At 39.2% G+C, this 21692-nt stretch overlaps 1 protein-coding gene across 1 annotated transcript in view; it reads right to left on the reverse strand.

Annotated features, from left to right (window-relative positions):
- Positions 1–18752, reverse strand: part of PDS5A (PDS5 cohesin associated factor A) — a 115523-nt gene extending 96771 nt beyond the window's left edge. The window contains exon 1 of the mRNA XM_068974907.1: positions 18612–18752. Within this exon, the coding sequence (XP_068831008.1) occupies positions 18612–18749 (138 nt within the window). The 5' untranslated portion in view covers positions 18750–18752. The remainder of the gene's footprint in view (positions 1–18611) is intronic.
- Positions 18753–21692: the final 2940 nt, after the last annotated feature.

Genomic DNA, 21692 nt, shown 5'->3' on the forward strand with positions numbered 1-21692 from the left:
TCTTGTTTTTCTTGCTAGTCCTGTGAATGTCACTCGATTAGTCTTCAGCTTCTTTCAGCACTCAACACCACTTAATTGACAGCATTTGTTGTTAGTATTTTTAAGCACTGAATGGCTTTAGAAAGTAGCTTTTGGTTATAGGTATGGGGCTGTTTCTCAATGACTTCAAGTTGTAACCAAAAGCCTATTAAGTACATATATGTGAAAACTTACATATTTCAACAAGGAACACCCACTACTGAATCATAAGAAATGTCAAGCTCTTCTTTCCTGTGGTACCAAAAGTTGTAACAAAAACTTAGATCTTCATTTCCAAGCTCAAACTGCAATTCCAGCAGAACTCTTAGAACCTCAACACACACACACAGACACACACACACACAGAGACACAGGAAATTTCCACATTTCAAAGTCCATTTTAAATTGCAGTTGAGGAACTTTCACCTAACTATTCCACTGAAAGCTATTAGTATGAAATGTAATGAAAAGCTAAAAGACAATTATCACAAAAAAAATATAAAGTACTTCAATAAATGCTTTCCAAGCAATGAATACCCTCAATTAAAATCATATGTTCATAAACTGACACCAATATTTGGGAGTAGCTATCTGTGAAAAAAAATTTTTTAATGAAGTATACCACATTTTATTACAGATCAACATTAATAGGTAAACACTTGAAATCCATTTTGGTAACAGGGAACATTAACTTTGAGGCCCAATTAAGTAAAATGTTAGCTCCACACCTCTTCCCTTAAGGAATTCCATTCTTCTTATCAGCAAACCTGTTACAAAAAAAGTACTGAATCACTATTATGCTTTCAATTTTGTTTTTTAAAAATAAAGTTCTGGGCTTCCTTGAACTCAGAGGTAAAGAATCTGCCTGTCAATGCAGGAGACACGGGTTGGATCCCCAGTCCAGAGATTCCACATGCCTCGGTGGAACCAAGTCTGTTCACCACTATTGAGTCTGTGCTCTACAGCCCAGGAGCCACCACCTATGCAGCCTACATGCCACAACTACGAAAACCCATGCATCCCAGAGCCAGTGTCCCACAGCAAGAGACCCACCGCAGTGAGATGCCTGCGCTGCACCGTAACTAGAGAGAAGCCCCTGCTCAGCACAACTAGAGAAAAGCCCAGGCAGCAATGAAGACCCAGCACAGCCAAAAATAAACAAAAATTTTTTTTAAGTTATTTTGTGTAAATACTTACAGAGTCCTATTGACCCACAAAACATAAAATTATTACTATCTTATTCTTTAAAGAAAAAAAAAATCCACCAATCTCAGGTATATACCCAAAACAAATGAGTCCTTACCACTACTAAAAACCATGCACATTATTCAAAGAAGTGTTTCTTCATAAAAACAAAAAGTTATTAACCCAAATATCTATCAATAATTGTATGGATAAGTAAATTCTGGTATACTCATACAGTGAAAATGAATCACTCCAACCCAAAACAACATGGGTGAAACTCAGACATAATATTTAGGAAAAAAGTCAGACATAAAAGAGTACATACTTCATGATTTCATTTATATGAAATTTGATCACAAGATGTACACTGGTAAAGACCAGAAGGGTGTCTACCTCTGGGGAGGGGAACATAAAGGAGCCTGCTACAGTGCCATTTTGATCTGGATAATGCTATGTGTGTATACATATGTAAAAATTAATAATATGCTATACTTAAGGTTTATGAACTTTACTACATGTAAAAAATTATATATTTTTAAAAAGAGGAAACACATAGATAATATCACATACATTATCTCCCAAATCCCCATGACTTTACATTTTTCAGGCTGTATCTATGACTGAAGATAACAGAAGACATAACCTTAAGAACAAACAATAGGAGGGATCCAATTTGCAGAACACAGACAGAAATTACTGAAAAAGAGTGCCAGTGATCTGAGGGCATTATATAAAAAATAGTTAACATACGTGTAAGTAGATCCTAGAAAGAGAAAAAAGGGGGTAGAAGAAGAAAAAAACTCCAACGATATAAACGGCCAAAACTCTCCCAAATTTGCTAAAAGACATAAATTTATAGATCTAGGAAACTGAGTGATTCCAAAGCAGGACAAGTATCAGGTAAACACAAACCTCAGGGCATCACAGTGAAACTGCTGAACATCAAAGAAAGAGAAACACCATGAAAGCAGCCAGAAAAAAAGCCCACATTACATACAAGGAAGCAAGAATACATACTGTCACCAGCTTCTCACCTGAAGTGCTAGAGAACACAAGACAGTGGAATTACATTGTTAAAGCACTGAAACTACAAACTCAGAATCTTATATCCGAAACGTAATACCCTTTAAAAATGAAGGTTAGGACTTCCCTGGTGGTCTAGTGGTTAAGAACCCACAGCCAATGCAGAGGATACAGGTTCGATCTCTGGTAAACGAAGACCCCACATGTCAGGGGGCAACTGAACTCATGCACCATAACTACTGAGCCGGCGTGCTTGGAGCCTGTGCTCCACAAGAGAAACCACCACAAAGAGAAGCACATGCCCTACAACTAGAAAGTACCTCCAACTAGAGAAAGCCCCCCACAGCAATGAAATCTCAGTGTAGCCAAAACCAAATTATGTCTTCTGATCAAAATCAAATTAAACTGGGAATAATTAATTATCAGATATTTATAAATACTTCAAATATTTGGGAATTAAGTCATACATTTCTAAATAATCCACAGGTCAAAGGAAAAAAATCATAAAGAAAATGAGAAAATATTTCTAACTGAATGGTAATAAAAATATATCAAAATTAGTGAGATACAATTCAAAGTGTTTTGAAAGAAATGTATAGGCTTAAAAAGCTTCTATCAGAACAGCAGTCCTCTAACCAGGGTGATTCTATCTCCCTGGAGACACCAGGCAAGGGCCTACCACCGTCATCTAGTGAGTATATCTGTCTGATGCTCTAAACATCCAACAGTGCACAAGACATCCCTCCAAAACAAAGAATTATCTGGTATAAAATGTCCACAGTGCTAAGGTTGAGAAACTTGGGTCAAAAAATCCAAACTACATTGAAGGAAAGAAATAAGAGCAGAAAACAAATAAGTAACACAAAAATTAGCAGAGCCAAAACTGAGATTTTGAAAAGAGTTAACAGATATGAAAAATCCTTTCTTAGACAATTAAATTTAAAAAAAGAGAATCAATATGAGAAATGCAACAGGGAATATAGCTATACATCTGATATATATTAAATGGTTAATAAATATTATAAACATCAACTTTATATGGATAAATTAGGCAATGTGGAAAGAATGGAGAAATTCTTTGAAAATAAAATATTACCATACACTGTCAGTGGAATTATAAAACAGAACAACCATTTTGGGGAAAAGACTAGTAGCTGCTAAGTAAATTAAAAATAACCTACTTTATGACCCCTGGGTCTTTAGTGGCTCAGATGGTAAAGACTCTGCCTACAATACAAAAGACCCAGGTTTGATTCCTGGGTTGGAAAACCCCCAGTATTCTTGCCTGGAGAATTTCATGGACAGAAGAGGCTGGCAGGATATAGTCCATGGGACCACAAAGAGTCGGATATGACTGAGCAACTAACACTTTCACCTTATGACCCAATGACTGTACTCCTAGGTATTTACCCAACATAAACTAAGATATGTACAAGAGAAGACTTATATAGTAATGTTTATAGTACTTTTATTCAAATAGCCTAAAATTTAAACAAGTTTCTTTCCATCAATATGAGAATGGTATAAAATAAACTGGTGTAGGGATTTCCCTGGCAGTCCAATTGTTAAGTTTCCACACTTCTGTTGCAGGGGACCATGGGTTTGATCCCTATTCTAGGAACTAAAATCCTTCATGCTGCCAGCACAGCCAAACAAACAAAAACAACAAAAAAAACAAATTGTTATATTCATACATCAGACTACTACTTAGTCATGAAAAGGTACTAACTAATGAAAAAGTAATCTAGGTTTAAAAAATTAAAGGTGTGGATACCTCTATAGGAGTGATACAAGGGCATATAAATTAAACAGGCAGGGTGACAATATACAGCCTTGACTTACTCCTTTTCCTACCTGGAACCAGTCTGTTTTTCCATGTCCAGGTTTAACTGTTGCTTCCTGACCTGCATACAGATTTCTCAAGAGGCAGGTCAGGTGCCTGCTTCTATTAGGTCCACACCATTTCTGTCCTTTATTGAGCCCATCTTTGCATGAAATGTTCCCTTGGTATCTCTAATTTTCTTGAAGAGATCTCTAGTTTTTCCCATTCTATTGTTTTCCTCTATTTCTTTGCACTGATCACTGAGTCAATGTTTACTGAGCCTCCTGTTTTAGAAAAAGTAAAACTATCATTAGTAACATTTATAAGTACTTCCAACTCTTATCTCTCCTTGCTATTCTTTGGAACTCTGCATTCAAATGGGTGTATCTTTCCTTTTCTCCTTTGCCTTTAGCTTCTTTTCTCAGCTGTTTGTTTTTATGCCTGCTAACATCCATTCTGCAGACTATGAATCAAAGAGTAATTTTGACTTTTAAGGTTTGTTATTTAAAGCTTAACATTAACATTTTGTAGGTTACAGACAGTGACTTCTCTGATGGATCTGGGCAAAGCAGACTGAAAACCTTCTGGAAAGGATTAATCATCTTGCATGCTTTTAAGAACACTGGTGATTTATGGGAAGAGGTCAAAATATAAACATTAACAGGACTTTGGGAAAAGTTGAATCCAAACCCTCACTGATAACCTTGAATGGTTCAAGACTTCAATGGAGGAAATAACTGCAGATGTGGTGGCTCTACTAATTTTACAATGCTACATGAAGTCTCTTCAATTCAACAAACATCTGAAATTACAGAAAATTAAACATGCCCACCGAACTTAATTTTCACATATTAGAACAATTTGTCATCAAATTACTACTGATGTTTACTTGAATTCCTACCACAAGAATTCTAGGAAATTTTGGAAAAACATGCACTAAATATATGTGATAAAAATCTAATTCATATTATAATGATCTAGCATATAAAATTCTGGAGAAGGCAATGGCACCCCACTCCAGTACTCTTGCCTGGAAAATCCCATGGACGGAGAAGCCTGGTGGGCTGCAGTCCATGGAATTGCTAAGAGTTGGACATGACTGAGTGACTTCACTTTCACTTTTCACTTTCATGCACTTGAGAAGGAAATGGCAACCCACTCCAGTGTTCTTGCCTGGAGAATCCCAGGGACAGGGGAGCCTGGTGGGCTGCCATCTGTGGGGTCGCACAGAGTCAGACTCAACTAAAGCGACTTAGCAGCAGCAGCATATAAAATTCTACTAGCCACTCTACTAACTGTCAGCAACCAACAGATTTATTCAGACAGTATCAGTTAGAAATGATTACTGTTCAACTGCAAGGAGATCAAACCAGTCAATCCTAAAGGAAATCAATCCTGAACATTCATTGGAAGTACTGAAGCTCCAATACTTTGCCACTTGATGTGAAGGAACCCACTCATTAGAAAAGACCGTGATGGTGGGAAAGACGTAAAGGCAGGAGGAGAAGGGGACGACAGATGATGAGATGGTTGGATGGCATCACTGACTCAATGCACCTGAGTTTGAGCAAGCTCTGGGAGATGGTGAAGGACAGGGAAGTCTGGCATGCTGCAGTCCACGAGGTTGCAAAGAGTTGGACATGACTGAGCAAGTGGACAACAACACTGTTCAACCAAAGATACTATCTGGTCTGGACATGAGGATAAAAAAACTCTACAAACTGGCCTCAAAGAAAGGGTGGCATTCATGTTCTTAAAAAACTCTTTGGCCCTTACCTTTGCTAATCATGCAAAATCACAATGTAGACACATCACTCTTCAGCTCTATCTTTCTTTTTTAAATCAAATTCCTCTCTTTGGCATTTAAGGATTTTACAAATTTCATCAGTATCTTCCACTTGTTTTTCCTCCCAACTACTCTCTTTTGGATGCTTTAGCTCTATCAAAACTATTCTCATTTTCTTCAAACGCACCAAGCTTGCCTCTCAGTCTTTGTCCCTACTATTCATTTCTTTGAACTGTTTCACCACCTATTTGCTGACCAAAGTCTAAGCCTTCAAATCCCAGTCCCACTGTCAACTTTTCCATGAAACTTTTCATGACCCCTAAAATTCTGAGTATCTTTTTATCCAAAGAAACAGAACCCATCCTAACACATAACCGGCATTTAACTTATGGTTAAGTTTTAGGATAAGCTCAAATATCCTTCATATAAATGGAAATCTATTTCAGTGTTATTCCTAGTATAAGTCTAGTTTTGGGACTAATGGACTCATGATGTTTATCACTACTAATCACAGTGCCCTAATTTTGGTAGGAAGTTTTAAGTGTTTGATCTTAAAAATAATTTTATAACATGAAAAACAACACACACACACATAAGATGGTAGCTTCCAACTTTTAAAATATCACAAAATACTCAAAAAAAAAGATCTAATATTTGTAATCTCCAAAGGCTGAGGACCCTGTATTTAGGCATGTCTGTAACTGTATAGAAGAAGTGTACCAGTCGGGAAGATCTGTACTGAATGTAAAAGACCAAATGCCAATAGCAATGGAAAGAAATTTAGTAAACTTCTTCCTTATGTTTGTGTTTAGCTTTCTATTTCAATCATTATCTAGAAACTTCTTGATTTGCTGTCTTCGAGCAAATAAAAACTTGTTAGGCTTTTATATCATGTATAAACTCTACTTATCTTTCTGACCATGGAATTCAACTGGACATACTTCCATATGCCAACAACCTCAGCCAAAGTAGTATTTAAATAATTAACTCTGAAAATAGAAACTAACAAGAATAAAATTCATTTTAATGCTTTTAGCCTAGTTTCCTACTGTGAGCACAGATCAGTTTTTCCCTTGGACATCTACGGATGTCTGATATTGGGAAAATAAATTATGGCCCTGGCATTCTACATATCAATGTTATTTATTTCATATATGATTTTTAATAGGCTTTCACCTTAATGTCTATTTAATTCAAAGTCTTGAATGAAGATATAAGTGAGGTTTGTTGATTTTAACATCATCTCTGTTACTAAAATTTTTTCTCCATCTCTAACTTCATTTCTTTAAATAAACTTTTTAAAAAGCTATGCAATTCCTTTTGAGTTTTTAAGGAAATCTAAATAGGGTTCTTATCCCTTTGAACCTCAATGTAGCACTTATACTTAATCATTCTTAAAGAGAATTTGTTTTGTTGCCAGGAGGCAATAAAATGGCTTCTTTGGGCAACATGTTAATTTGCTAATTTAAAAGTAGGCATCACTTGACAATACATTACTGAGACCTTGGGCACTCATACTTGCTGGTAAAAGAACAAAATGGTACAACCAGTATGAAGGGGAATTTAACTACCTGTAACAAAATCACTCATACAGGTACCCTTTGGCCCAATAGTCCCATTCCTAGGCATTTACCCTGAAGATACACTTGCACAAGTACAAAACAATGTGTACCAAGGTTATTCGTTTTAGCATTACTTTTAATAGGAAAATATTACAAACAATCTAAAATCAACACAGAGAGATTAGTTAAATAAAACTAGGGTACCTCTACACACATAGAATACTATAGCATCATGAAAATGAATAAAAGATTTCCAGGTGTGGTGTCATTGCTAAGATATACTGGGTGAAAAAAACAAAGTACAATTGAGTATATATGGTAGTCTATCTTTTGACAAGAAAAGAGGTAACACAGAAAGAAAGGATCAACCAGAAACTAACGGAAATGATTATCTGCAGAGGGGAGGTGTGTGGAAATGCAGTGGAAGGAATAAGGTTGGAAGACTTCTGAGAAGTAGTTTTTCAATAGTTCTGACTCTTGAACCAAGTAAAAAATTTTAAAAAAAAAGAATGAACAATGTAATTTCTAAAACTGAATAGAGACACTCCTACAACTGAACAATAAAACAAATAACCTGATTAAAAAATGGATAAAGAAAAAAAAATGGGTAAAGAACTTAACTGGAGAACGGAATGGCAACCCACTCCAGTATTCTCACCTGGAGAATTCCATGGACAGGGGAGCCTGACAGGCTGCAGTCCATGGGACTGCAAAGAGTTGGACACAACTCAGCAACTAATACATACATACATACATATATACATACATACATATATACATACATACAGGACTTGAATAGCTATTTTTCTAAAAAAGATACACAAACAGCCAATAAGCATGAAAAAATGCTCAACATCACCAGTCGTTGGGGAAATACAAATCAAAACCACAGTAAGACATTATCTCATATCTGTTAGGATGGCCACTATCAAAGACACAAAAGATAAGCTCTGATGTGGAAAAACTGGAATTCTGGTGTACTACTAGGTGAAATGTAAAATGAAGCAGCCACTATCGAAAACAGTATGGAGGGGAGTTCCCCAAACATGTTTAGATAAAATTACCACGTGATCCTGCATTCCCAGCAACATATATATATAAAAGAACTGAAAACAGGATCTCAAAAGAGATACATGCACATCCATGTTAACTGCAGCACTGCTCACGATAGCTGAAAGGTGGATCTTTCTAAATTTCCATTAATGGATAAAGAAATGTGGTAGATATACACAATGGAATACTAGCCTTAAAAAAGAAGGAAATGCTGTCATATGCTACAACATGGATAAACCTTGAGGACTTTATACTAAGTGAAATAAGCCAATCATAAAAAGACAAATAGAATATGATTCCACACTTATATGTGAGGTATCTAAAGTAATCAAACTCTTAGAAACCAAAAATAGAATAGCGGCTACTATGGGCTAAAGAGATCATAGAAGAAAGGGGAGTTGTTCTGCAGGTATAGTTTCAGTTGTACATGATGAAAATGTTCTAGAGATCTACTGTATTGACAATGTGTGTATAGTTGACACTACTGTACTGTGAACACTTAAAAGTGGTTAAGATGGTAAATTTTGTTACCAATAAAAAGAATCAAGCAAGGATTATACTCATCAGCAGAAATGAAGAGTCAACAAATGTGTATGCACATATAATTGAATACAAACAGAAAACCAACTGTATAGAAAACTGATTAACAATGATTCAGACAAAAAAATTCCAATCCAAATAACTAATGAGCATGGTTCTCTATGCAATCTTAATTTGACAGAAAGAATGGCAAAGAAACCTTGCAAGGGTTACTAAAATAGTAGTTCTGAATTTTTTGTGTTTATAGTAGCACCTTATAGTAGAGCAGTATAAATAAATTTACCAGAGTTAAGAGAAATTAGGATTTATACTGTAACAGAAGGCTGATACAAATATAGAATGGAGGAAGTTTAGAAAAAGTTCTGATACTGGATTTCAACTGAAAGTGGCTGATGAACTCATGATTTAAAGTATATATATGTCCTAGCTGTACACACTGAAAGACCTGAAGAAATTACATATCTAACAATAATGTGAACACAATGGCCATATCAAGGCCTTGGTTTACAAACACCTCTCTCCACTAAAATGGAAATAAGGTTCTTCGGAAAAAGATCTATCCAAATCTGGGGCAGGGAAGCACAAGGTGAACATCTTGTACCAGAAAACAAAGAAGTGCTCCAAGACTCATAGAAAGACATGTCAAAAAGACACTAGATGTTTGAAAAGACAGGAAAGCAAGGATGCTCATCTGGGACAATGTGACTCTCAAAAGGAATAAAATGGATTATAAGGCACTGAATAAAGAATCTATGAGTGATTTTGGTTTTTAAATGGGGACAGGGTCTTCTCTACAGAAGAATGCCAGCTAATACACATGGAAGAAATGATAGACTCAAAAAGGGCAATATTTTATAACCATCAAAGTGGGTGCTAAAACAGTTGAGTAAGGACTTCCCTGGCGGTCCAGTAGTTAAGAATCTGCCATCCAATGCAGGAGACACAGGTTTGATCCCTGGTCAGGGAAGATTCCATATGCTTCCGGGCAACTAAGCCCACTGATCAGAACTACTGAAGTCCAAGTGCACACACTGTAACTAGAGAGTAGCTCCCACTTATGACAACTAGAGAAAGCCCACATGCAGCAGTGAAGACCCAGTGCAGCCAAAAATAAAATAAATAAAAGTTCACTATTTTTTAAAAAAGTTAAGAATGGTTGAAAACAAATTATTCTCACAAACTATTTATTAGTTTAAAAATTACTTATTAACTGCAAGTGGGAGATGTACCTTTACAATGCAGAGTTGGCCAACTGTACCCAAGTGATCAAACTTAGCATAGTCAATACAACAAAATTTAGAATTACATGCCTCCTGATATGGTCCAAAGGTAACTATATACCACTGATTGTATAGTACACTTGCAAAAAAGGTTCAACTTGAATCTAAACATAAGGAAATGAGACAAAACAGATTAGTAACTCCTGTAGGACAAATGCTTCCAAAAAAATGTCATGAACACCACTCCCCCCAAAAATGAGACGACTGTCTAGAATAAAGGAGACAAAAGAGACATGATAAATGCATGGGATCCTATACTGGAAATTGGACAGAGGAAGAAAAAGTCAATTTTTTTTCCTTTTAAAATTCAATTCTGAAAAAGTAAGTTTTAGGGCAATTGAGAGAATTTTATTATGGACAGTATCATTATGTTGATGTTAAATTCCTAGAGTATGATAATGATCACTGTTATAAAGTAAGAGAATGTCTTTAGACTAAGACATTAGCTTAGACTAAGACTGCTGAAGCATTCAGAGGTGGAATCTCATGATGTATGCAAGTAACTTTCCAACAAAATAGTGTGTTACATCTGTCTCCGTCCACATGTGTTTATGTGTGTGTGCATGAAAGCAAAAGTGACAAAATGTTAACAACTAGTGAATCTAAGTGAAGGGATATGAGTGTTGAAGGTGCAATTTTCCCAAAATTTTTAGAGGGATAAAATGTCTCAAAGAAGATATTTAAATGGAGTTTTTAAAAAAAAAAAGAGAGAGAGAGAAGGGGGGATCATCATGATTGACCAGTAGTACTTTCTAGCAAGAATTCAAGTAATATAAGAAACAAGTTCTAGGATCAAATCATGAGCCGCCTCCATAATTTTCCCAAACTAGCATATAAAAAATTCCTACAACTTTTTTCTTACAGTAACTTGTTATGGTAATTTAGTAAAATACATTTTACAGATCCAGCAAATTCGCTCAAAGTATATACTGTTGTTTTTTGAGATTAAATGTTTTTTAAAAGTATGAATGTAACTACAAAGTGTAGTATCCTTTGATTTGTCGTGACAGCTCCTACGGTAGATTAAAGACAGCTACAAATTCTTTTCTACTTCTTCCATTGACAAGTTGGGTCAATTTTTCTCCCCTTGAATGCAAGCTGGGCTATGAATACATTAAACAGCAGAGTAAGGTAGAAATGTCAAGGCCAATTCTGAATAAAGTCTTTTAAAAGTACTGAGAAATTCCTCTGGAGTGTCCTGGGAAACTGAGCTCAACCATCCTGCTGGAGAGACCATGTGGAGAAGCCTTAACACTACATAATACACAGAAAGAAGGGCCCAGTTGAGTCCAGCCTTTCAACTGTTCCTACCAAGGCACCAAGTGTTTGAGAGAAGCCAGTGTGTACACATTAGACCAATTTAATCACCAGCTGAATACCACTGAGGGGACCTAGTACGTAATGTGGAGCAGAAAGCCAAGTCCAGCCCAAATTTCTGATCCACAAAACTGTGAGATAGGAAGAAAAGTTGCTGACTGTAGGTAAAAGGTGGAAGCCACCCAAGTGTCCATCAAATGAAGGATAAACATGTTATATATGTGAATTCTGACACATACTGCAAGAACAGATAAACCCTGAAGACATTATGCCAAGTGAATAAGCCAGTCACAAACGCAGCAATATGTTATGATCTCATTTATACGACAGAGGATGAGATAGTTGGATGGCATCACCAACTCAATGGACGTAAGTTTGAGTAAACTCCGGGAGTTGGTGATGGACAGAGAGGCCTGGCATGCTGCAGTCCATGGGGTCACAAAGAGTTGGACACAACTGAGCAAGTGAACTGAACTGATACAAGGCTCCTAGAATAGTCAAATTCATAAAGACAGGAAGTAGAAAGTGGTCACCTGCACTGGAGGAGTGGGGAATAGAGTTCTAGTTTAATGGGTTCAGAGTTCAGGTAAGGATGATGAAAAGTTCTGAATGGATGGTGATGAGGTTGCACAACAATGTGATTGTACTTATGGCACTGAGCTCAGTTCAGTCACTCAGTTGAGTCCGACTCTTTGTAGTCCCATGGACTGCAGCATGCAAGGCTTCCCTGTCCTTTATCAACTCCCGGAACTTGCTCAAACTCATGTCCATTGAGTCGGTGATGCCATCCAACCATCTCATTCTCTGCAATGCCCTTCTCTTTTTGCCTTCAATCCTTCCCAGCATCAGAATCTTTTCCAATGAGTCAGTTCTACGCATCAGGTGGCCAAAGTATTGGAGCTTCAGCTTCAGTCCTTCCAATGAATATTCAGGACTGATTTCCTTTAGGATAGACTGGTTGGATCTCTTTGCAGTCTAAGGGACTCTCAAGAGTCTTCTCCAACACCATAGTTCAAAAGCATCAATTCTTTAGCGCTCAGCTTTCTTTATTATCCAACTCTCACTTCCATACATGACCACTGGAAAAACCATAGCTTTGACTAGATGGACCTTAGTCGTCAAAGTAATGTCTCTGCTTTTGAATATACTATCTAGGTTGGTCATAGCTTTTCTTCCAAGGAACAAGTGTCTTCTAATTTCATGGCTGCAGTCACCATCTGCAGTGATTTTGGAGCCCCCCAAAATAAAGTTTCTCACTGTTTCCACTGTTTCTCCATCTATTTCCCATGAAGTGATGGGACCGGATGCCATGATCTTAGTTTTCTGAATGTTGAGTTTTAAGCCAACTTTTTCACTCTCCTCTTTTACTTTCATCAAGAGGCTCTTTAGTTCCTCTTTGCTTTTTGCCATAAGGGTGGTGTCATATGCATATCTGAGGTTACTGATATTTCTCCCAGCAATCTTGATTCTAGCTTGTGCTTCATCCAGCCCAGCATTTCACATGATGTACTCTGCATATAAGTTAAATAAGCAGGGTGACAATATACAGCCTTGATGTACTCCTTTCATGATTTGGAACCAGTCTGTTGTTCCATGTCCGGTTCTAACTGTTGCTTCTTGATCTGCATACAGTTTTCTCAGGAGGCAGGTGAGGTGGTCTGGTATTCCTATCTCTTGAAGAATTTTCTACATTTTGTTGTGATCCACACATTCAAAGGCTTTGGTGTAGTCAATAAACCAGATGTTTTTCTGGAACTCTCTTTCTTTTTTGATGAGCCAACAGATGTTGGCAATTTGATCTCTGCTTCCTCACCCTTTTCTAAATCCCGCTTGAATATCTGGAAGTTAATGGTTCATGTACTACTGAAGCCTGGCTTGGAGAATTCTGAGCATTACTTTGCTACCATGAGATGAGTGTAATTGTGCGGCAGTTTGAACATTCTTCGGCATTGCCTTTCTTTGGGATTGAAATGAAAACTGGCCTTTTCCAGTCCTATGGTCACTGCTGAGTTTTCCAAATTTGTTGGCATATTGAGTGCAGCACTTTCACAGCATCATCTTTCAGGATGTGAAATAGCTCAACCGAAATCCATCACCTCCACTAGCTTTGTTCATAGTGATGCTTCCTAAGGCCCACTTTGACTTAGCGCTCCAGGATGTCTGGCTCTAGGTGGTAATCACACCACTGTCGTTATCTGGGACATGAAGATCTTTTTTGTATAGTTCTTCTGTGTATTCCTGCCACCTCTTCTTAACATCTTCTGCTTCTATTAGGTCCATAACATTTTTGTCCTTTATTGTGCCCATCTCTGCATGAAATGTTCCCTTGGTATCTCTAATTTTCTTGAAGAGATCTCTAGTCTTTTCCATTCTATTGTTTTCCTCTACTTCTTTGTATTGATCACAGAGGAAGGCTTTCTCATATCTCTTCGCTATTTTTTGGAACTCTGCACTGCACTTTGGAACTATGGCACTGAACTACACACTTAAAAATGATTAAAATAGCAAATTTGATATATATTTTATTTACCACAATAAGGTTTTTAAAAGTTGCTGTTTTAAATCATTAGGTTTAGGGGTAGCTTATTACACACCAGCTGATAACTAGAACAATTCATCTATGCAAATGGAAATTTACTATAAAAGCTGTACTGCATGAAGCCATTACTCCACAAATGTATACTGGCCATATTTTAGGACTTCATTTTAAGAAATCTTGCTTCTCCATTTAATTTCTTATTTTCTTAGCACAATCTTCTGCAATACATTTATTAAAATAAAATATATAGACGAAATCCAGACTTGAAATTATCCACTACCTATAAAATTAGCATACCATGTGGTAACTAGGAATAAATAAAAAATCATTTATGCAAGCGAAAATGATTATAACCCAATCAAGTATTTCTGAGGTCCACCTGAGGGGAAGGAAAAGGAAAGAATTCATGGTCTTCCTGCAATCTATTCTTCCCCTCTTCCAACCTAGGTTCTTATGAGAAAAGGGAGTGTTCTACCTAAATCAAGCCCACCATATCCTAACTCATATTAAAGTATCCCACAGGCCAGACTACAGAAAGCAGAAGTGAGAGCATGGGGAAGAGGGAGAATGACAGACACAAAGAGAAAGATTATAGAAAAATACAAAGAAAACACAGAAGTAACACCTAGTGGGAGAAAAATGGGGGACATTTTCATAATAATAAAACTCTATCTTTCCTAACTCTTAGCATCAAGGTAGTAAGTGGTTGGGGTACGGAGTAGTAGCTAGAGACCTGTCTGGGGCACTGAACTCTGAAAGCAGGTAATAGAAATGGATGTAAGTAACAAACTTCATCCTAATACCTACCTTCCTTTAAAAACCAAGGCTGATCTAAGGCCTCCCACTTAGAAAATAGCAGGAAGAGAAGAAAAAATAATATGTGGCATATAGCTTTGTAATACATGACCTGAGATAGACTGTATAACAGCCCATGGGCAGAAGCACTTAATGGAATTTGTACAATACTGTTTATAGGTTTATCTTGAATGTATTACAAAACTTATCAGACATGACTCCTGCATTTGTTTCAGAATCCTTAATTAAACAGGACGAAGGATATTTGTGAACTACATATCTTGATGCTTAATGTAACACTGGTATTAAAAAATGTCTGCTATTCTTCCAAACAGCTAACTTTTATATGGCTTTTAATATTTCTATAACTGATCTAAATAACAAAATCGTTAATGATAGTTTTCAGCTTTATGTGACTAGGGTTGGTCACAACCTCTCAGAACCAGTTTCTTTACCTGGAAAATTTGAACAAAATCAAATAACTTATAAGCTACCTTCTAGTTCTAAAATAATAAATATCTACTTTATCATCTCTAGTATGCAATCTCAGATAAAGTACTTAGTTGCAATTCAATATATTTTCAAGTCATCCTTCATTTTCAAAAATAAGAATACTTCTCTAAACCAATATTAATATATATTATTTATTCATTCATTCAACAAATATATGTTGAGCACCTAACTGTGGGGCTTCCCAGGTGGCACAGTGGTAAAAAAAAATCCACCTGCCATAGAGGACACACAGGGGACGCATGTTCAATCCCTGTGTCAGGAAGATACCCTGGAGTAGGAAATGGCAACTCATTCCAGTATTTCTGCCTGGGAAATTCCATGGACAGAGGAGCCTGGTGGGCTACAGTTCATGGCATTGCAAAGAGTTGGACATGACTGAGCTCACACACCTACAAACTAAGCACTGGGAGGATACACAAGTAAACAGATGTGGTATTCATGAAGCTTACAGAGAAGCTGAGGACACAAACCAAATAAACACAAGCATAAATGTAACATCACATCTGTAACAAGTGACATGAAGGAATTAAGAGAGTATATAACAGGAAATCTAAGAGACTTCCCTTAATGAAATGGGAGGAAGAGTACATATATGGGTTACATAATTTATAATCTGTCTAGGCAGAAATGAACATGGCATGTTTAAGGAACTGACAGAATGGTAGTGTAACTAGATGTAAAAACAGAGTAGTTCCTTGTAAATAGAAATGAAAACTTCAAAAATAGAAAAGTATGTCTTAGCTTTTTCAAAGACATACTCTAAGAATTACTTTAAAGAAATCTTGAAAGCATCACAATAGTTTCTCTCTAATGTTAAGAACACAAAATGCTATCCCATATTTCCCTGCAAAAGACCAAGTTAACTCTCATTGATTCCCTTCCCCTTTTCACTTCACCGTTTTCCACTGCATGATAAAAATCACAGCTTCCTTGATCAACTTCCTTTAGATTCCTTAGAAGGAAGCAGCCATAAGAATAAAAAGATACATGATGCTATTGCCCTGGCTCTGCCACTAATCATTCCCATGACTGATTTTGGTAAATGTTATTTGGCCACTTTGGGTCTAACTTTTATTATCTGTAAAATAAAAGGAGTTCTGGAATTTCTTTTAGGATCCTTCTAAATGGAAAATGCTTGTTCCATTCTTGAAAAATGAAGAAAAGGGACCAAACACCTCTGAATTCTACTGACCAGGGTTTTACTAGACTTTAAGCCCTCTTCCTCACAATATTTGAACACTGTTGCTATAATAATAATAAACTACTGAATTTATACAAGTTACCCACAAACACCACAAGAATTATCGAAAATACAATTATATATTATTTAAAATCTATACTAGTAAGACAGTAATACTTTAACTAAACATGGATCCCTAAAAAGTACAGTGTGCATTGGTGGTACAGTGGTGAGCATAGCTCCTTCCTAAAAAGTACAAAGTCAAAATCGCCTTACAAAGGCAAGAGGAAGACAAATCACAAGAATTCTTGAAAAAGCAACATTTTCACAATAGGACATTCAAATTGATTAATATGTATATGAAATTTAACTTCCAAAAGACCTGATAACAAATGAATATTCTAACCATATGCTCATTCTAGCCTGTCAATTTAGTCAAAAAATACTTCTGACATTTAATCTCCTTTCAAACAGAAGATGTATATACAATCATAACTTTTTAAAAACCAGATGATCCATCACCAGAATTCAAGGTTTCCATATTCTTAATATGAAAATAGAAAGATCTACAATTTTACTTAATTTATATTTCATAATTCATATTTCAGCATCTCAAAAATTTAAAACAATAATAGTACAACCTTAAGAAGCATCAATTAAGCACCCCCACTTCATGTACAATCTTTAGTACCAAGATTTATTTTGATGTAAGGTATTGTGTCCTATTCCTTCCAAATGGGCAGCAAATTGTAGGATCCAACTAGATTTTTAAAAACAAACTACAGGAACACTTTCAAATATTAATCACTCACAACACTGTAAACATTTACCAGGCACTATACTAAGTTCTAACAGCAAAGGTGAAAGATTATTTTCTAAAATACATTTCAACAAGTTGCCCAAGGGGAAGACTGGCAAGGTGTCAATACTGTTGCTTTCCTCACCTTCCACACACTCCAATTCATCAGTAGAACTCTGAAATGTCTTGGATTGTTCTTGGATTGCTCTTGGATTGTTCCCTATCTCTCTATTCCCACTATCATAGCCCCACTTCATGATTTCAACATCTTTGACCTAGACTACAGTTTAACAGTCTCCTAGCTGGACTCCCTGTCTCCAGTCTTCCCCTATTCCAATCCAGCCCCCAATGGTGACCAAAAAAGAAAAAATGTCTTCAGCACTGCCGAATGTTCCTTAGGGGTCAAAGAGGCTGTGGTTGAGAACTACTGCATCAAGCTGATCCTTTAATAAGAGGAACACTTACTTTGTAAGGCTGTGGCCACAATCTATAACCATGTAACAGAAAACAAAAAATTAACTTACCTAAAGGCTGAAACTTACAACCTTCACACTAGGACCACCATGTTTAAATATAAGCTGACGCCTTATAAAATATGCCATAATTACTGTCCCTTAAAACCCCTTTGAACATGTGGACATAAGCCATCACTCTACTTCAAGCCTTTTTGAAAAGTTAGTACTTTCTGTTAAAGTTTAATCATACTACTTACATATTTAAGTTTTTGGATATTAGAAAATTGTGATAATTTTTAAAATGCATTTTGCACTTAAATCAGTCTCCTAGAAGCTGATGAAAACCTTCCTAGGCAAATTATTGCCTACCTTTAAAGCTGCAAACTACTTTGAATAGTATTCTCAAAAATATTTCTAGACAAAAAAACCTTAAAAAATATTCAAATTTTTATACTTGAGGAAAAAAACAGTAAAATTAAAAAATATCACAGATACCCTTTTAATTTCCCATAATGATTATGTCCTTAACAGAGATTACTAGTCAAAGATGCAGCCAAGACAGAACAATACCTTTCAGAGGGGGTAAAAGAAAAGACGTAAAATATCTTTAAAAAACAAACAAACAAACAAACACCTAGTAGGTGAAACTTAAGGGCCAGGCCTAGCAGAGCAGTAATACCACAGGAGAGAGCACCTCCTACCACAAACGTCTGAAGTGTGAACATTCTGTCCAGAGAAACTTACCTTCAGTCGTTTGATCATTTCGTCCGTGGTGATCTTGTCGGTGATCTCCTTTACCCCCGGAGGGTAAGCGATCTTCCCGTCGGCACTCACGACGCCACAGAGGGCAGTGGCAGGCTTGGGCTGCGCGGTGAAGTCCATCCTGGGGGACAACTTTTCTTTCACAGTCCTCTACCGGCCTCTATCGGTCAGAAAACAAAAGTTCAGCGGGAAAGGGGCGACTTTGTAACCTCTTTTCTCATTTCAAAAATCCTAATCTGCAAAGGGTCCTTTCTCCAGGGAGGCCCGGGGCTCGGCGGCGGCCCCCCTACCCACTCGTTCCCGGGGCTTGGATCCTGGTGGCCGCCTCGCCGCCCCCACCCACGCGGGCCCCACCAACCTCGGGCCCTCGGGGCTCCCCGGCACCGGCGGCCGCGGGAAGCGCCGAGCAGAGCCAGGAGTTTCCCATTCCTCCTTTCACAATGAAATCGCACCCCCAAGCACCGAGGTCCGAAGTTTGGAGGCTTTGAGAGCCCAGCGAGCCCCCTAAGGCCCCGGTTCGGTCAGAGAGAAGCCTCGAATCCCCACACGGCCGGTCCCCTCCGGGAAAGGAGACGCGAGGCCTATAGGGCTCGGCTTAGGCCGCAAAACTAGGGACCCAACGGGACCTACACGCAGCGGCGGCTCCTGGGAACCTACGCCCTTGCCGGGCAAAGCTTCGGGACCCCAGGTGGCCCCGCCACGCTCCCGCCCCTCCCGTGTCCCGGCCCCTCACCCCGCGGGAGGGGAAAACAAGCTGCCCTCCACCCCGAACCCCAAGCCAGGAAGCGGCTGACGCGGCTCCGCACTTCACATTTTGTTCCTTCAACTTCGGCTCAGGGACCCCGAAGGCTTCTCTCGCCCCCGGCCACTCGGCGCAGTCCGGTGCCGCCGAGGCCTTATCGGCACCTCCAGGCAGCCCCGCCGGGCCTCAGTCCTGCGCCCCCCCTCTTCAGTCTCCCCTTCCGTCCCCTCCCTCCCCAGCCGAGGGCGGGAGCCGAGCCGCCGCCGCCTTTACCTCCTCCTCATGCGGGCGGAAGGTGCATCGAGCGCCCGGGCCTCTGTCAGGTGGTTGCGGCGCCGCCGCCCCTCTTCGGGCTGCACACAAAGCGGCTCCGCGGGTCCCGCCGCCGCCGCCGCCCGCCCCGGAGCGGCGCTGGGGCTGGCGGTGCCGAGGAGGAGCAGTCGCCGCGGGGGGAGACGCGGGGCGAGTGAGAGCTGGGCGGGGAGACACTGCCGCTCTCCGTCTGGCAGAGGAAGAGCAGCCTCGGAGAAGGCTCCTCCGGGAGCGTGTGCGCGTGTGTCCGCCCCGGACCCCGGCTGCCCGCCCGCCAGCACCTCGCGCCGGCCGGGTCCGCCGACCCGGACCCGGACGCCCCTAGCAGCGGCGCGCGCGCGGCCGTCCGTACTCCCGGCAGCCGGCGCCTCTCGCACACACCGACGGGTCACGCGAGCGGTGCGAGAGCACGCGAGAGCAGGGAGCGCGCCTCGCTCCCGCCCCTTCCTCCGCCGGCCTTGCCTCCGCCTCCCTCGGGCCTCAAGCGGCGGCGCGCGGGGCAAACAGCGCCGCCACCCGGTTGGCGCCAACACCTGCCGCACCGAGCGCCTTCGAGAGGACCGGACCCAAAAGGCGAGCAGAGGAGGAGCCTGGCTGGCGGGAAGCGACCCGGCGCCCACGGCCTTTTGGGGCCAAGTTGGATGAACGGAGTTTATTACCGTTTGCCGCGGAGTTGAGTTTCTTGACTTTTGGGATTCATCCTAAACGACGTGGATGGAAATGGTTGAAAAATGGTTAATTACTCGGTGATAATGAACCTCCCTAGGGACAGAAGATCTGCAACCTGAGGAAAAGTTTTGCAACATGGCACAACGTGTGCTTCTCATTCTTGTTTCTTTTGACAGCCACCAGAGTTTGCCCTCTCCTCTTTAGATCTCTAAAATTAATATTTTGAAAACTGCAAAATATGTAAATTGCCCTGAGTCGAGTAGTTCTTAAAGAATAGACGAAATTTCCTGGACTGCACTCCCAATCAGGATTTCTGAGACTGGAATTCAGAAATAAGCATGTTTACAAATTGGAAAGCTAAGTCTTATGAATATGGAGTAACTCATTAAAAAATTTTTTTTAATATACCAAAGGATAGCTTTTTCTTTCAGCCAAAGGAAAACTCAATGTAGTGGTGTTTGAGCAGTTTAAAATAAAAAACTGAAGCAAATGAACCTCGGGAGCACATATATAATTTTCCAAAGATGAAGTTAGAAAGAGAAAATAATTTGAAATAGTCTTCAGTTCTTGAAACTGATCGCTACTGTAGTTTAAAATGATATCTGATTATTTAAATTATTCTTGATGGATGTTAATTGGTCTTTTCCACATCCTTTATTTGATCTTAAAAATATTATAGGTGCTGCCCTCACTGAATTGTTTTTCAAGTAATATACAAGGAAGCAATTATCTCAGAATCTAATACACCGCAGTTGCTGATTTGCTAGTTCAGTTCAGTTCTGTTCAGTCGCTCAGTCCTGTCCGACTCTGCGACCCCATGAATCGCAGCAAGCCAGCCCAAACTCATGTCCATCGAGTCGGAGATGCCATGCAGCCATCTCATCCTCTGTCGTCTCCCCTCCTTCTGCCCCCAATCCCTCCCAGCATCAGGGTCTTTCCCAATGAGTCAACTCTTTGCATGAGGTGGCCAAAGTATTGGAGTTTCAGTTTCAGCATTAGTCCTTCCAATGAACACCCAGGACTGATCTCCTTTAGGATGGACTAGTTGAATTTCCTTGCAGTCCAAGCGACTTTCAAGAGTCTTCTCCAACACCACAGTTCAAAAGCATCAGTTCTTTGGTATTCAGCTTTCTTCACAGTCCAACTCTCACATCCATACATGATCACAGGAAAAACCATAGCCTTGATTAGATGGACCTTTGTTGGCAAAGTAATGTCTCTGCTTTTGAATATGCTATCTAGGTTGGTCATAACTTTCTTTCCAAGGAGTAAGTGTCTTTTAATTTCATGGCTGCAATCACCATCCGCAGTGATTTTGGAGCCCAAGAAAATAAAGTATG

Source organism: Capricornis sumatraensis, chromosome 7 (genome assembly GCF_032405125.1).
Source record: "Capricornis sumatraensis isolate serow.1 chromosome 7, serow.2, whole genome shotgun sequence".
Taxonomy (NCBI): domain Eukaryota; kingdom Metazoa; phylum Chordata; class Mammalia; order Artiodactyla; family Bovidae; genus Capricornis; species Capricornis sumatraensis.